The following is an 18001-nucleotide window of genomic DNA, read 5'->3' as shown; positions in this document are numbered from 1 at the left end:
TATTATCTCAACCAGGCGGGAACAGGTTTACCTTATTTTTCCGGTCCTCCTTATCAAAAAGGCCACGGAGCCCTCGGTTCAATATTTAAAAGCTTGTTTCGTTTTGCGGCCCCTTTATTAAAACAGGGTGCTAAAGCAATTGGCCATCAAGCATTACAATCGGGAATGGAATTTGTTGGGGATGTTCTACAAAACAGGCCTCTCAAACAATCTTTCAGAGATCGTGTAAATCAGGCGGGAGAAGCTCTTCGTGAAAAAGGCGAGAGAAAAATTTCTCAGAATCTTTCAGGTAAAGGCAGACAAAAAAGAAAGGCTAAAACTATAAAATTCGAACCTCCATTTATTACCTGCCAGTCACGCAAAAAGAGGCGAAGGGTACACAGAGATATATTCGCTAATTAACTACCATGTCGTTAGTAAACTGTAACTCATCGGAATGCACAAATACAGAATTGGATTTGTTTTCTCTGCCATTAACTCAAACTAGCATTGAAAATTCTTGTTTAGTGGAGTATCGTCCCATTTCATCTTTAACTAGTAAAAGTCCAGTCGAGTTTGCCATTACTGGAGACAGTGGGGAATACATTGATCCAGCACACATTTATCTGTACCTAAAATGTAAAATAACTAAACCAGATGGTACGGCCTTAGCTGCCGATAACCTGGTTGCCCCCGGAAACAATTTTCTACATACAGCATTCAGTCAGGTCGACGTTTCGTTAAATGACAAATTGATTTCGTCCTCTGCAGGGTGTTACGCTTACAGGGCATACATTGAAACATTACTCAACTATTCTAATGAGGCTAAAAAATCTCATCTCACTGCTGCTCTCTGGTATCGCGATACGCCTGGGAAATTAGAAAATCTAACTGAAAATAAAGGAATTGAAAAACGAATGAGTCTTGCCGCGCAAAGTCGGTCATTCGACATGTATGGGCGACTGTATTCTGATTTTATGTGCCAACCTCGTCTTCTCTTGAACAATGTGTCCATGAGAATTAAATTACATAGAACAAACGATGCATTTTCATTGATGGCCGCCGAGAATTCTTCTTATCGTGTAGAAATACAGGACATTTCTCTTTATGTAAAAAGAGTTACTGTATCTCCAGAAATAGGTCTTGCTCATGCAAATGCTCTTGAAACTACTACAGCTAAATACCCAATTACACGCGTGGAAGTAAAATCAATAACTATCCCTCAAAATATTACTTCTTATAATCTAGATAATATATTTTTAGGTACTGTTCCTAAACGTGTAATATTAGGTTTTGTTGAAAATTCAGCTTTCAATGGTCAAATACATAAAAACCCCTTTAATTTCCATCATTTCGGATTGAATAAAATTCAACTCCAAGTTGGAACTAGAACCATTCCAAACCAACCTCTCTGCCCCAGCTTCACAGACAAAAATATTATCCAAGCATATTACAATTTATTCTCTGGAACGGGAATACATTACCAGGATACAGGAAATAGTCTCTCCCGAGAAGATTTTGATAATGGATTTGCTTTGTATCCCTTTATTCTTTCACCCACAATGGAAATTGACTCTACTTGGGACATATTACGTGATGGGAGTGTAAGTGCTAAACTGTCATTCTCTGCGCCGTTGCCTACGGCGGTCACATGCATTATTTATGGAGAGTTCGATTCTCTGATCCAAATAGACAGACACAGAGGTGTTTTCCCAGATAATACAAAATAATAATCAGTTGAGTACCAGCCAGGAAGGAGTACGGATCACAATATGAGGGCTGTCGTTGATTTTCAAGGATTCCGAGACAATTCTGGCAACTTTATTCCTAAAGAACTAGCTATAGTCGATGCAGACTCAGATAGTATGCAATCATGGATATTTCTACCACCTTACGAATGGGATACTTTAGATATTGGAGCAAAAAACAAAAATATGTGGCAAACACAAAACAAGCATTCTCTCGAATGGCCTATCGGTGAACTTTGCTATTCGAAATTGTTTTCTGTACTTTCCCAGTACACCGAAAACGCATCAGTTATTTATTCTTTTGGAGCTGATAAATGCAAGTTTCTGATTAAAGTACTTCACCGCACTGTGGTTAACCTCGAGGACCTAGGATGCCCTAAAGCGTCACTGTTAGCCTTCCCTGCACAAAATTGCTGTCGCAATTATCACAGATTAAGGACAATCAAATGTGCTCTTAGAGACGCACATTTATACGCATCTTATCTCCGTAGCTTCATGCTTCAACAGCATATTATAGGAGAAGCCACAAGGACTGCACCTAAACAGAACACCAAAACATCAGACAGTGGATATTCTTCATTAGCTTCGTTTTACAACAAGGCTTCAAGTGTGCATTACTTATCCGACCAAGGTTGCTGTTCCAAAAATAGTGAATTTTCGGATAGTGAACAATGAATAACATTGAAATTGAAAAAACTGTTCAATCAGACAAATGTCTGTCTTTTATTTTTCGAGGTGTTTTTGCTAATAACACATTGCCAAAAAGTGTGCAATTGCCTGCTGCATTGATTATTAACACCGACAATGAATCTGGACCAGGAATACACTGGACAAGTTTGTTTATAAACAGTGATAAGGAGGCCATGTACTTTGATAGTTTTGGTCAGCCTCCTAGTGCAAATGTACTAAAATTTATAAAAAAGAACTGTATTTCATGGTGCATCAGTGAAACGGTGGTTCAAAACCCGAACTCATCCATATGTGGAATTTATTGTATTATGTTTTTACATTATATGTGCCGTGAGTTACCCCTAACCTATTTTCTGTCATTGTTTGGAACAAACTTAAAAAGAAATGACAGAATTGTATGGACAAAATTCTCAAGTGCCTTTAATTAATTTACAGTGTGCCTGCAGTGAATACTGCATCGAAGACCAGTGTCTTATTTTCTCTATTGCACAAGCAATAGTAGAATATTATCCCAACCCTACATGTTCAAAACATAAACTTGGTGTGAGAAAAATGAAAAACTTCTGGCGTGTCAAGGTTGACAGTCCAGAGAAAAAACTTTCTATAAAACTAACACTGTCATTTGAATATGGTTTACATGTGCTGGTACATAACAAAATGATTGAGAAAATGAAAAGTGTTGTGTGAACGCTATGTATTACAACATGTGTACAAAATGACTTATAAAAAACTGTAAAGCGTTGTGTAAACGCTATGTATTACAACATGTGTACAAAATGACTTATAAAAACTGTAAAGCGTTGTGTAAACGCTATGTATAAATAATTTGTAAAATTAATTTGACTCTGTATTTATTTTGTAGTAGATTAGTTTTAGAACAATAAACTTGTATGTAGTAGACTTGTGCGTTTTATTTCTTTTAAAAAATAAAAGGTTTATAGTTATATGTAGAGTAACAAAAAAAAAAGCTAATATTGTTGGTGCAAACGGTCCTAGGTTCGATCCTTGTTAGGGATCTTGCACAAATCTCAAATACATTAATCGCGAGTGTTACTACAATTCACTTTTATTCCGTCTCGCCACGCTAAACACTTTGCCGCTAAAACAAAAAAAACACAACCGAGATAGAACTTGACAAATTAGTTTGTATTTCGGATAAAACACTAGTCAAATTCCATTCTCGTATAACACTTGTACTTAGATAAAAAAATGCAATACTTACAATATGGATCATCATGGTGAAGAAAAACTCAGAAAACAAACACACCAACAAACTCAATAGAAAAAAGTAGAAATCTGAGGACAAATTCGGATTCCCAAGTTTAAATACCCCAAAATTCGGGCCGCCCCTATTTTCCATACTGGAAACTAACATTCCCTTTAAATTCACGCTGCCTCGTTAACTCTACGAGTCCAAATTTAAAACCCACAGCCTCTCTTTCCATTAGATAAATTTCTTACGTCCACCCGCCTTGAATTATATCACCTTCCACTCATGTCCCTTTAACTTAAAATCCTTTTTCGTCCAAATTCTCTACCTGGTTTGGCGATTACTATTTTAAAGTCCGTATCGCCCCTCCACACCCACACAGAGAGGGAGTTTCCGCTTAGCGGGAGACTTTTAAAATTAGCATTTTACAATCTCTTGTCTTTTTCAAGGGACACAATCACCCCGTGATACATTTTCTTTTTCCACCTGAAATCGAAGCGGTTCGTTTCTCTAACCAATTTATTTTCTCCAAAATGACTTGTTGTATATTTCTCCCATCACAACAACAACAACCCGTCTCGTCAGCAAACCCTTTCGCCTTGACCTACATTAACAGAGGCTTCATTCTTGATACCTGAGCGGAATATTAATTCAATCTCTCTGTCTGGCATCACCACACTTCCCGAAAATCCTTTCTCGTCTACCTGCGCGGAATATTAATTCTTTCTCTCTGTCTGGCATCAGAGCGGAGTCGAAATTCTGAGACAGTATTCTGTCTAGCGTCTGAAACCACCGTCTTTTATAACATAATATAATGCAATTATTGCATAGTACTAATTAATAACATTACATATCGCGGGTTCGAGTACCGGGACCTTCCCCAATCGTAATTGGACCTGTACCTACAGCCATTACCACCGTTCATAGCGGTTCATAAACCATAGAAAACTTATTTTCAATATTATAAACATTAATTATTATAGTTTCATACATTACATACTTTGCAATAATGAATATAAAACCATATGCATAGCGTTTAGTACCTCTAATTACCTTCTATATACATATTTTTCATAAAATAAATAATTATATATTCATAAAAAGTTATAAACATGCAAATACATAAATGTAAAGTATTCTAAGTACATGCAAATAAATTCTAAGTACGTGCAAATTAATTAAAACACGTGCAAATTAGTTATAAGTACGTGCAAATGAATTGCGAATATTAAATAGCAACTGTCCTTATCGTATTCCGATACTACTAACGTCTAATCAGGATATTGCAGATGGATTTGCAAGATTCTTTAGCAGTGTTTATGCTAAGGTAAATCCAACATATGATATTCCTAGAGGCGAAACTTTGGGTGTTTCTCACTGTTTAAATATAAATACTATAACTTCAAGGGATTATATGAAAGCATTGAAAAAACTGAAATCTAAGAAATCAAGTGGTCCAGATGAAATACCCTAATATATTTATAAAGGTTGTGCCGACCCTCTTCGGCTTCCACTATGTTTTATCTATAATCTAATTTCATCGACACAAACCTTTCCTGATCTATGGAAAATTAGTAACATTACGCCTATTTTTAAGAAAGGGAATATTAATAACATTGAAAATTATAGACCTATTGCGCTAATCTCAACCCCAGCGAAGATATTTGAACAGATCCTGTATAGTAAAATTTTATTTCATGTTCAGCCTTATATCTCTCATTTCAACATGGTTTTTATCAAAAAGATCCACTTTCACTAGTTTAATGTATTTTACTCAATATATTTCTGATTCTTTTAATGAAAACATTCAGGTAGACGTTATATACACTGATTTTATTAAGGCGTTTGATAAGATTGATCATACGTTATTATTAAATAAACTTTCTTCATTTGGTTTATCTGATGTTTTATTAAAAACAATTATCTCTTATTTGAAAAACAGAAAATACAAAGTGGTTTAAAACTATGCTATCTTGGTCCCCTTATTTTTGCGTTATATATACATGATCTTCCATCTGTTATAAAGTTTTCACGCTGCTTATTGTATGCAGATGATTTAAAGATTTTTACAGGCATTATACTTCCAGAAGATGCTATCTTATTACAAAAAGATATAGATGCTTGTTATCAATGAAGCGTTCAGAATACATTATATTTTAATATTAGTAAATGCTCAACAATAACGTTTACAAATACAACAAAAGTCGTACTTCCTAATTATATTCTTAATGGAAGTGTACGAGTAGATGTAATCAATGATTTAGGATTAATATTGGATAAGAATTTAAACTATAAACATCATTATTCTTACATCTGGTCGGATTCATATAAACGTCTTGGATAGAAGAACAGACGCAAGTGAGAGTCAGTCACAAATTCTCCATTTTTTATGTTTCACCGTCTTATCGCAACTAAAATCCATTGTTGAGAGCGAAAATGCTGGCGGTGTCGGTCTTAACTTCCATTGCCGACACAATGCAGCCAGCTGATTGATTCTTTCGCCTAAATAAGGGTTGCTTTACTGGCCTCTTAGATTCATAACAGAGTAGATGTATTTATTATATATCAGTTAATATGTTTTCGATGTAGGCCTACATATAATTTAAGGAAGACTTTTAAAGGAAAAATAGTTGTTACAAAAAACAAAAAAAAGAACTAGGGCGGTCCCAGGGGTTAAAAAAAATGATCGGGACAGCGCCCTGCCCCGCCCTGGCACCACTACACCCCGTTATAAGAACAAAGGTAGATCCGAGATTGCATCATCCATGGTGGTATGCACGTATAGAAAGTAAGATACCGTTTCTTACTTTTCACAAAGAAAAAGTTCGTGAACGTCCCGTTGCGAATTACGTTTTGAGCCTTTTTTGTTTGAACTTTTTACCATATTGTTCAATTACGATCACGTTCGCATACAAAATGGGCGATGACGCCATATTGAAAAAAACTTGGTTTACACTGGTTTTCGAAACATTTCAGCCATCAATCGATGAGTTAAGATCACAAGTATCTCAAACAAAGATCCTGAAGTTTGTTTCACGTCGATTTCAGGAAGAATCTATCGTGAATTTTATGTAGATAGCAAATGTAAATATGTCCACGGTTTGGTAAGTGCACTTGCATTTAGCTTCAGTTCATTCAATACATACGTTCCCCGATCAAAGACACAAAAGTTTTAGTGCTGCTTCGAACTTCTCATTTTGAAATACAAGTTGGTTGGCTTATTTTATGCTACAAGGAAGCATTGTGAATTTTCAAAGCATGTATCAATATACAATGTGAAAAATCATCGACCCTTGTGGGTGATAATGATCGGCTTTTCTTAAAATTCCAAGTGTGGTTAATTGCGTTGATATTACGCGAAGTTTCATGTAAACCTACACTGTTGTACGTAACTATTTCTAGATCAAGTACAACAGAGACATGTTATGTTCGGCGTATCGATTTTATCAGTTAATTTCTACAAAATTTAATCCTATTGTAAAAGAGCTGTGTAGAAAATTTAATTGTTGCTTATCTGAGAATACACATAATGGGGCACTATAAGGTAGTATGCATTAGGTATAGTTGATGTTCTGTCATGGCCATTGACAGTGTATGGTTATGGTAATCATATTGAACTCATACCAAGTAATCTGAATGCATTCAAATTTCTGTAGTATTAAAATTATTATTATTATAGAAACTTCTCAGGTGAATAAGAGTTTGATGGATATGTGTGCATCTTACATTCAAATACACCATCTGACATTAAATTAGATGTGTACAATTTTGGCAACTGTAATTTAAAGATTGTAGGAAAAAATAAATTAAAACAGTATTTGATATCAACTTTTAATGGTTTAGCTTTCCATGAGTTGCTAGATACAGGGTATGTCATGTTAATGATATCTTGTTGATAAATTACATACTGTACACACAGGTACAAGTACATTTTAATATAACAAGGAATCTACAGTAAGGTTGTTCGCTTTATATCCGACCATTTTCGATTCGGTGCTGCCACCTGGCGTATCATGCTGGAACTATGGGTCTGCTGGCGGGAGTAGTGTTGTGTATGACCTTGTAGGTGCGTGAGTGTTGGTAGTGAATGTTATCAAATGGCGCCGAAAATCAACCGGTATTGCGAGGGTTACGTAATGGCCCTTTCTATGCTAAGTTTGCATACGTACGCATTGTGAAACAGTGTCGGAAGAATGGGTTAACACTCGGGGTGACTACTGCGAAAGCAATTGTGGCCCGTTACACACAACAGGCTCTCCTTGCGAAACATTCACCCACGAAAACCTCCAGGAGAAGGGCTGTAAGCAAATTGTCACCCGTAGTGCTAAAGGGCGCAGCAACTTTGTTCGTCAGTGCAGAGAAAGTTTCCCTCGTGGCTTTATGGTTGTGAGGGGATTCGGATATGAGGGTAAGTTGATGATACGCAAGGTGGACAAAAACGTGAAGGTGAATGCCAGATACTTCCAAGACTCCATTCTGACACCTATCTATCGGAGAGACATCCCACAATTGTATAGAATGGACGCGAACCAGATGATGATCCATCCGCCCGCGCACCCTGGATGCTCTAAGGAAAGCTTACAGGGAGGAGTGGGACAGAATTCCCATGCCTGTCCTACGCCTGAGTTTGCTGCAATGGAAACTGCGATGCCGGGCGATAGTCCACAATGCTGGGGATCCAATAGAACATGATCGGTGGTGGCGGCGCGGTATCTCTTAAGGTGAGTACCCGTCAAGAATGGTCGGATATAAAGCGAACAACTTCTGTAATACATTATATTTTTATCTTTCATCTTTGATAGATTCCCAGTAATCTATTCGTGTGATGTACATAATAGAAAGTTCATAATAAACATATAGTATTTTGTGTATTCATGTTTGTGACTTTCAATCCATAAAATAAACCACCCAAAGTGTTTATATACAACTCATGTACTAATGGTGTCTTCTCTCACAGGCGGGGTATGTCTCATGACTATACTGAACTTTGTTGCCATTTATTTTAGTCAAACTGAATATTGAACCTGCTGCATGACCTTCAAGGGCAAGTCTATACCAGGTCAATATTGTAAATAATATATATCCTGTTTAAGGGCCCCACTTTGTCTTTCATAAAGGGATAATAATAAGAGTGAGATTGCATCTGTACAATATTATTAGTATCGGTGCATGCCTGATTGCATATACAACTAGGGGCAAAGGATTCGCTGAAGTTGTTTTACTTTACATTCTAACATCTGTATTTGGATTCCTTTATTGTCCAGAGAGAGCTAGTATTAATTTATAATTTTGGTAACAGTGTGTTCAGTTAATCCACATCAGTTTTAAAATTATGTAATATAGACACACTTTTTTTTAAAGATAAATTTCGATAGTAATAATACTTTGGGTTTTGTTCCAATCTGTATCATTTGTCAGCGTTCCAAGTGTTACATAATCACATGGATTACTGTATCGGATGTTGAAAGTTTGAGCGGTGATAAGGTTATAGTAGAACCTGTGACTCATGCTTTAGTTGTGGAAATATTGAAATTTGTAAGAATTTAAATAAACATTTTTCAAATTTGTTTGATCTTGTCATATAAGTAAAGGCATGGGAACAGGAATCCGAGGAGCAGACCCGTGATAGTAGTTCATGAAACTCAGTGGTTGAGTGGATGCAGCTGGGGAATATCAAATTTTGAAAAGTTTGAACAAATTTATTTCTCACCAGTTTGAGCTGCTTATACTCATTACACCACGTAAGAATACGAAAGACCCGAATTCTTGGAAAATCAATGAACATTTCTTAGAGTACCCGTGCACAACTGAAGCTTTTTTTCCTAGCATTGTACAAGCAATACAGGGGTACCCATCCACCCCAATGCCAATGGCGCGTCCGCCAGATAATGTCATAATCTCCAACAAAGTATTTAATTACAACAGCGTTTCTCGCTACTATCGCTTAAAGTTAGTTTCTAGCAAGAAATGCAGTGTTATGCAGATATAGTAACTAGCATAAAAAAAGTTTCTAACTCACCTGAAACGTGAGAACAACATGGCTTCAAATGTTTCTTCATCGCATGATGGTAGGCAATTGCAACTTTTCAGATGCTTCCCTTTGAAATGCTCTGAAAGACGTGAATTCGTTATATTATAAATTTGGCAGATTTTTCACAAGCCATTTTTTCCACAACTGTGGGAAAACATTCCAGAGAGAACAAAATAAAATAAGATAAAAAATAAAGGTAAAATTGAAGAGAATAGGAATAAACGAGGCTAGTGATGTAAAACCATGAGTTGTCGACTATAAATCTCGCAACAGAAGGCTTCGGGTTCAAGTCCTTGGCGAGTGTCACTTCACTAATTCCACCTGACCGTCATTCGTCCCTATCATAACAGTTGGCTAGAAAGACAGGGAAAGAACGTAAATTGAGAAAAGCACAACTGCAAATGAAATGAAAGATAGTGGGAAGAGCGAAAGGGAAAAGACATGGAAGACAAGTAAGGAATGAAATGAAAAAGGGAATGCAGGAAGAGGGAGAATGAAGTGGAAATGGGAAGGAAGAAATGGAGGATTTGGTGGAAAAGTGTAACGAATGAAATGAAAATCTGTGTGATGTAAATGCCATCTATACTAAATTATCTGTCAACCATGTGAACGCATGGTTCCATGTGTCACTTCAACAACGCCTACTGAACATCATTCATCCACATCGTTGAGATTGGGCAAAAGTAATAGAAAACTAACAGAAAATAAGAGTTCCAATGGAAAATATAAAAGTCAAGTAGATATTTGCAAACAGCAATATCATAAAAGAATAATGACTTAGGGGGGTTCTAAAGCCATGTTAAAGCATAAGCCCAAATTTCATTGGATAAGCGTACAACTATTATAGTAGATTCGGCCAGGAAGAATTTTTTCGATATAAAATATTGTCTTAAGCAATAGAACTTGTGAGCCTTATAATTTTGTTACGATTAAAGATATTTAAGTAAATAACAGAAAATAAAAGATCTTCGTCATGTTCAAACTTCTGCGTACAGACGGCGCTGAAGTGATAGATTTGTCAATACCGGTGCATTGTTTTTCTTTTATGACTAGTATGGAAGATTTTGTGGTGAAACAAAGATCACATGCTCTTCCCGCAAGCATCTGAAATACTATGTGAAAAAATGAAAACATTTCGTACCTTCAGATAGTAGTGCTTATCATTAAATTTTTTGAACGGCGTTTCGTCGCAATATACTCCGTGGTGCAGATTTTAGCCAACACTGTTGCTGAGATTTCACTCCGTGTTTTTTTTTAACGATATGATCAATGCGAGTGCGTCGAAATCGTGGGTTAAACCAAGTTACCAGAGAATAACGAATCCAGTGCATGTTCGAAGAAGGAAACATCGGACAAAACTCAAAGGTAAGTCTTAAGCTTGTTGCTTAATCCATCAAAAGTAAAGCATTTGTAATATGCAAGATTGATGCAGAATGTATGATCTATTTATATGTTGAGGATATACCTTCCGATATAATGTCTGTGAGAATATCGTTTCAACGTGTCTACCTTCTCAAAGCTAATTTAGGTTGAATTGGAATAGATTTAATGTGAGATTCCCGAATGTTGTTCAAGTTGTGGAAAACGTTCTGTTATCTTCTTTCACAGAATCAGGTCAGAAAACCGGTTTTGTAAGCTGTATAGAACTCTTCGGTTTTCTCGTTCTTTCAAAATTTTGAACGCCTTGTAATGGTAGTGCAGCATTTCCAATACGTTCATGCTTTATGTATTTAAAGTGTACAAGTACACCCTAACAGCTAAAAGGGTAAAGTCCTAACCGTCTACCAAACAATAGTTTGCGTGTTTACTCAGAATTTACAAATTAGTATAGATTAGAAAAGATTACTAGTTCACATATTTTACAAGTGCAAGGGCAATCATTTATTTGTGGGTAAAATTGATTGATTTTCATAGAAATATAAAATTTGTCCTGATTATGTTCCGAATATTTTATTCAATAACCTACTGAAGTCCAAGTCATATTTCACATGCACTGTAAAGATAGATCTGAGTCAGTCACTGAAGTGAGCTGATACCGTGAATGAAACCTTTAATAATTCTGTTATAACAGGACTGCTTCGTTAATCATTATGGGACAGTTTAGATCAATTATATTCACATGCAATTACACAACATCTCTAAGTTGTTTTTATCTTTTTATTAATTCAACTTGTCTCAGGTTGTAATAATGTAATGTAAATCATTTTATCATAGATGATCACCAAGAACTTAGCATTAGTTTCATATATAATTATAACTGCTGGTCTCCGTGTTGGAATGGTTAGAACAGCGCGTTACGAAGCTAGGAGTCTCTGGTTCTTATCTTTGTGATGAGACAAAAATGGCAGAAAAGTTTTGGAAAATAAACTAAATCAATCTCAACCATATGATTATAACTAAGTTAATATATTTTATATATAAATACAGAGGCAATAAAATCCCCATCTTTTACTTAAAGATGATAAAATAGTATTTTATTGTAGCTATGTTTGTTACGCAAACAATATATTATTCACTGTTGAACTGTGGTATACCAATGAGGATTGGATTGTTGGAGATTGTATAACTTTATGTTGAAATTATTCTAATTAAAATACGTTTGGAATAGATACATTCTGGTTCTTGGCAATAAATAAGTTTGTTCTCGTGGTCTCACGATTTCAATAATCATTAATTCGACAGGCGAGCATATGATTCAACAAATTATATAAATGGAACAGAAGAAAATTCCTTTCTATGCGAAAAAATAGTAATTGTACACTTCTGTTCAGATCAAGTGGAACGTACTTCAACTGTTCGACCCTATAAAGAGTGACACTTTATGTGAACAGGAGTGTACAACTAACTTTCAATTTAGTTACTAGTTAGGTGGAAAAAAACTAAATTTCAGGTAGTAATTGCATAACGTAAGTAGTTTACAGTTACTATTACTCGAAAATGTTACGGTTACTTCCAAAGACAGCTGCAAAACAAACCAGTACTCGTATAATTCGTGAAGAACTGTGAAACAGGACTTTGGGCATTGTGCGGAGGCAACGTGTGTAAAATTGTACTTAAGTAGTATGAAACGAATAAATAATCACTGTGCTGCTCGTTTACCTTTATTCCCGGTTTTCAATTAAAGGTGCCCGACCCTGTGGCCGAGTGGTTAGCACATCGTGCTGCGACGCCAAGGGTCCGGGGTTCGAATCCCGGTCGGGCTTGGTTGTTTGTGAATGTCCATTCATCAATTTCATCATTTCATCACTCATCCCCATCTTCGCAAATTAGCCAAGAGGCACAAAACGCGAAGTAAAATAAACTAAATCAAATCAAATCAAAAAATCAATTAAAGGCCTCCCCGATGGCGTAGTGGTAAAGTCGTCGCCTTGTACTCAAGTGGTTCGATACATGGAGGCAGAGGCAGAACCACGATTTTTTGTCTGGGAGGGGGGGGGCGGCAAGTACCAGGAGGAAAAACGTTCCAATAATAATAATAGGAATATTAATGATAATGACAATATTATTATTATTGGCATTTTTGTCTGGTATTTTCTCAACACGTTCAATTTCACATTAGCTAATAACGGAAAACAAGCACACAAACTGTATTTTTGAGACAAAATGACGAATGTAATTCCTTTTTTACATATGATACGTGAAACTTTCATGTAGAACATATGTTTTACACATATGCAACATGGAGCGACGTAAAATAAGAAGATACATATGCAACATCTTAACACAAAATTGTGCAAGTATTCAATGTTTCTTGAATACATTTAAGAATATTATGTAAATATCTTACATAATCAATTCATCATAACAAACCAACAGCGAAAATTATATAAATTGTCTCTCACATTTATGTGCTCCTTTTCCTCAAAACGATTTTCATACATTTAAAACAAAACTGTTTAGCAACAACAGTCTGAAGTACACATTTTGTCTTACTTGTCTCTCTCTAGTAATTTACAATACATTTTAGAAAAGAACTAAATTGTGAGCGAAGCTACCAAGAAAATTTGCAGATACAATTTTTGCAAACTTAAAACAATATTTATTTAATGGGGAGTAAATAATTTCACGGGGTGCCATGGCATTCTCTCTTTTACAACTTTTTTCATTTACATCGTTCTGCGCCCCCTAACTACGGCTCGGAACTTGATTGGGTGGAGGCGCATACCACTTTAAACTGTAGGTCTAGTCCTGATTAGCCTATCTGTGCATAAAAAGGACTTAAAACATCAATTCAAGGCCCTCAAATAAATACTTTTCTTCTAGTATAGTAACTTGAGCTTTAATTTCCATCTTCAGTTTTCTTCTGATATTGCGAATAAGAACTTTTGCAGATTTTAATATACCCGAAAATATTATAAACTAAAATATAATTTGGTATTGTCGTCATTCTGACAAAATGGAACACTTTTTGTATCAATTGGAATTCTGTAACAAAATTACATTCAGAAACTGAAATTTACGGCCTTGTGAAAAAATTAACATTACTAATTTTAAGCATTTTTCAACAATGTTTATAATTGAAAAAAATTGAAAATCTGTTTTACCATTAACTTCATTTTACTAATACAGGGTGCGGAAAATAATATCTTGTAAATGGTGTTTCAACAATCAAAGAACGGTGCGTTGCGTTGCGTTCTACCCAATAAAATTTTGAATGGTCACTCCATACACAAGAAAACAACTTCGCTGGAGCAAGCGAAAGGAAACGTCTCTGCGCAAGTAATGACGCGAGACGGCTCTACGAGTACCAATGAACACGTGAGAGAGAACGGGGGATAGCGGCTGAAGTTACCAGCGTTCCCAGCATCGTGTACTGCTTCGCTCTGCCCACTCGATCCACCCCCTCTCCCCCCCCTTTTTTTCAACCTTCTCTGCCGCTATGTGCAGCCTTGTTGCAGCAGAGATAGTCGGGACAGAGTATAAAGTCTCCGATCAAAGGTAGAAAGTACTGTCATACAAAATGAAGTGTACAGTCAACGCAGCATTTGCTTCAAACGAATTCACAAAATGTTTTCAATTATTTCAATTAATGTCCTCACTTGGCCCGTTTCGTGTTTGAATCAACTACAGTTATTATTGTATTTTCTTCTCTGCTTTCTAAATATTAAAATAAATACTTAATATAAAACAACGGATTTACTACCTTCCACTGATGATATATTGCTTATTTCTCTAATAAGAACATGTAACTAAAATCTGATTATTATCAATTTCCTTGATTTACCATTCTTTTAATCCACTAACTCACCTCTAATCAATATGGCGTCACCTCACATCGAGTACCCTAATTGACTAACCTGTACGTATCTACCTTGTTTATATTTACCCAGAGATCTGGCAACATGGTACTTGGTTGCCATGGCAAACGGTGCTGCCATCTGTTATCGAAAAATTACCACAAAATTGCCTTTAGTACGACCTTAATAAAGTATAATTTTTTTAAAGTTATATTGTTTTTTATAATTTTAACACTTAAGCATTTAACATTTACAGACGAGTACAAAATATTTAACACTTACTTACCTTGTTGGCGAGCGATACAAGTCAGTCCTTTGATGTCACAATACTCGTAGGGACCTACATGAGAGAAATACAATGTGTGTATTAACGTGCTTAAGCTATTGTCTAGCCTTACGGCAAGCGGCCTAATGCTGGCAAGGGAAGTGGGGCATACGCCGAAGACCAACCCGACAACAGCGGTGGCGCCGGGAGTTACGACGTCACGGGAGGAGGTGCTGCGTGCACTTTGTTCAACAAGCTGCTTTGTTTTTCATCGCGCTTGATTGGTCGCTTCCCCGCTCACCACTTCCCTTGTCAACATGTTGGCCGCCCACCTTAAGATCACACAAGAGCTATACTTCTAAATGAAACTTGTTTTAACATGCTAATATACCAAACAATACACTTCAGTTACTGAATGTAAATATATTGTCAAAGCATTGAAAACCATAATTTATTAATTACTTATTGTTTCACAAGATTTAGTGAACAATTATTATTATAATTATTGCATAGTATGGAGGGTAGTTTATGTATACCCGTACATAGGCTAACCCATAGACTTATTAAAGAAGATGTGATTAAGTTGTGGACAGTGGCGTGTCCGGGATTTTTGAAAGATGGGGTAACGTACACTTTTCTTAGTACACAGAACTCATTTTGCCATATGTATTTGCTTTTGACATTGTTCTATTTTTTTATTATTATTTATTTAGAAATACTGGGCTAAAGGGGATTCATGACCCCCACACACCTCGTGTTTGACACTGGTTGTGGGGATGAACTGTGAATATTGTATATATTCTAGGGCCTCCTCGATACAGAAGTGCTTTGTGTTGTTAGTAGATATGGAAACCCCAATACTGGCACAGTCGCTAATTTTCCCTCATTGAAAACTCTTGACCGGTGAAGAGTTTTCCTCTTCTCGACTCGAATAAAGTGTGTTGGGCGAGATGAATCGATGAAATTCAGTCAAAGAAAGTGTGTCTGGTCTCATACCGACTCATATCGATCTCGGGTATGAGAGTTGTTGTAGAAGGGTACAGTTCGAAAAATGATAGCTTGTTCCCTTTCAGGCTATTTCTAAACCTACATGTATATAAGCGTTTGATAAATTCTTGCATTATTCTAAACTTTTTTGATACCCGTTTTTTTTTTTGTTCTTTTTTTTTTGGCAACCGTCTCTCATCTCATACCGGCATTCGAGTCCCACTTTCAGGCCATATCTAAACCTACATGTAAGCGTTTCTTGAAAATGAACAACTCGTTCGCGCGTCTGTGTGTCTATGTGTGTCATAAAATATGAGCTTGCCTGCGTTAAAACTATTCCGCGATCCTCTCGTTCTTCACGTCTTGGACGAAAGCTTTCTCTGCCACCAGGATTACGCTGCAGATGAAAAACTAACCTCCATTTTTGCCAGCGTTCGAAGACAAGGAGATAAAGTGATCAGCTTTTGTAATATTTTCTTTTTTACTATCCCCCTTACAATCCTTGGTTGGAGTACAAGAATTTTAGATTGATGAGAAAAGGGTATCGCAGTTGTCAATCGAATAACACTTTTAGAATGCAATGGATTGTCAAAGAAACACTAAGAAAAGTCACTGGGTGGAATTTTTGAAACTATACGGAATGTGAAAATGTATTGTTTTTATCTATTTCTCATAAAGCTACAACATGCCATCAGAAAGTATCATATCTGTGAAATTGCTGCATGAAGAGTTGTAAAAAGTCTTGAAAAAGAAAGTCAATTTTTATGTATAGTAAAGTTAATCGCAAGTGAAGCTAGTGACGGTTATTCATATATCCAACACGGAACACACAATGTCTGAAGGTTTTTTTGTTTGCTTTTAACACCAGCAGCGGAAGATAAAAATCATTGGACGGGTGCTCTCTCCTTCCACCTTGCTAATGGTTGAGATTTGTTTTTAAAGTTCTGTTTAGTTTTGTTGTTTTCGTATGAATTGGGTCTTATAGTATAAAATATTTCTGACCTCTTTTTTTATAAAATAGGTGATGGATATGAATGTGATTCCCTTTTCCCTTTATCAAAATGAGTTGGTGATTAACTTTCATTGCGTAATTTGAAGTATCGATAAAGGACGTTCATTCTATTGAAGGTATTACTGTATTGTGAATGGTATTGCTTGTAAATGTGGTATATTCGAAAAGTTCAACCCTCAGGTCAAATAGTATAAGAGAACAATTTCAGCATGGGATGTTATAAAAGTTATTGATGATTATATATTTCGTTTAGTTATTAGTAATAATTGTGCTGTCTTGTAATCAAGACGTCCCGAGTTCCATATCTGGTGAAGGTACATGCCACTATAGAAGCTGTAATTAAAGAATAGACACACATATCAGAGTAGCAATATTTTTGTTTTGCTTCTACACTCTCCAGAGAGCTTTTTTTTAATTAACTGCTCTTAAATTAACTGGCGTCCAGAAACAAATGCATAGACTATAAATTTAAAAAAGGAAACAGTAAAATTTTTTAATGATAGGATATCGTATGCAGTTTTACAAGGTAAGTTTTTAATAAATGTTAATCTACCAACGGTTAAAGATGATTTTTATGCAGAGTTAGAACAGGTTTTTGATAAATTTTCCTAGTATGATATGAAAATTATGTTAGGTGACCGTAATGGCAAAGAAAAGGCATTGGTAAAGAAAGTCTTCATGAATTAGGTAATGACAATGGTATAAGATTAATTATCTTTCCAACTTCAAAAAAAATTTAATCGTGCAAAGTATCATTTTCTTCTGCTTTTCTCCAGATGGTAAAATTATTATATTCTCATTGATAAAAGAAGCTATATTAACATAATTGATGTTCGTTCACA

The 18001-nt window shown here is 35.8% G+C and overlaps 1 protein-coding gene across 1 annotated transcript in view; it reads right to left on the bottom strand.

Annotated features, from left to right (window-relative positions):
• Positions 1-18001, bottom strand: part of LOC145991769 (pickpocket protein 28-like) — a 129878-nt gene that overhangs the window by 13358 nt on the left and 98519 nt on the right. The window contains exons 4-5 of the mRNA XM_083127819.1: positions 15182-15235; positions 9647-9737 (exon numbers count right to left, since the gene is read on the bottom strand). Coding sequence (XP_082983945.1) covers positions 9647-9737; positions 15182-15235 — 145 coding nt within the window. The remainder of the gene's footprint in view (positions 1-9646; positions 9738-15181; positions 15236-18001) is intronic.

Source organism: Lepisma saccharinum, chromosome 8 (assembly GCF_977018435.1).
Source record: "Lepisma saccharinum chromosome 8, izLepSacc3.1, whole genome shotgun sequence".
NCBI classification, from domain to species: Eukaryota; Metazoa; Arthropoda; class Insecta; order Zygentoma; family Lepismatidae; genus Lepisma; species Lepisma saccharinum.
This window is presented reverse-complemented; position numbering and strand designations above follow the sequence as displayed.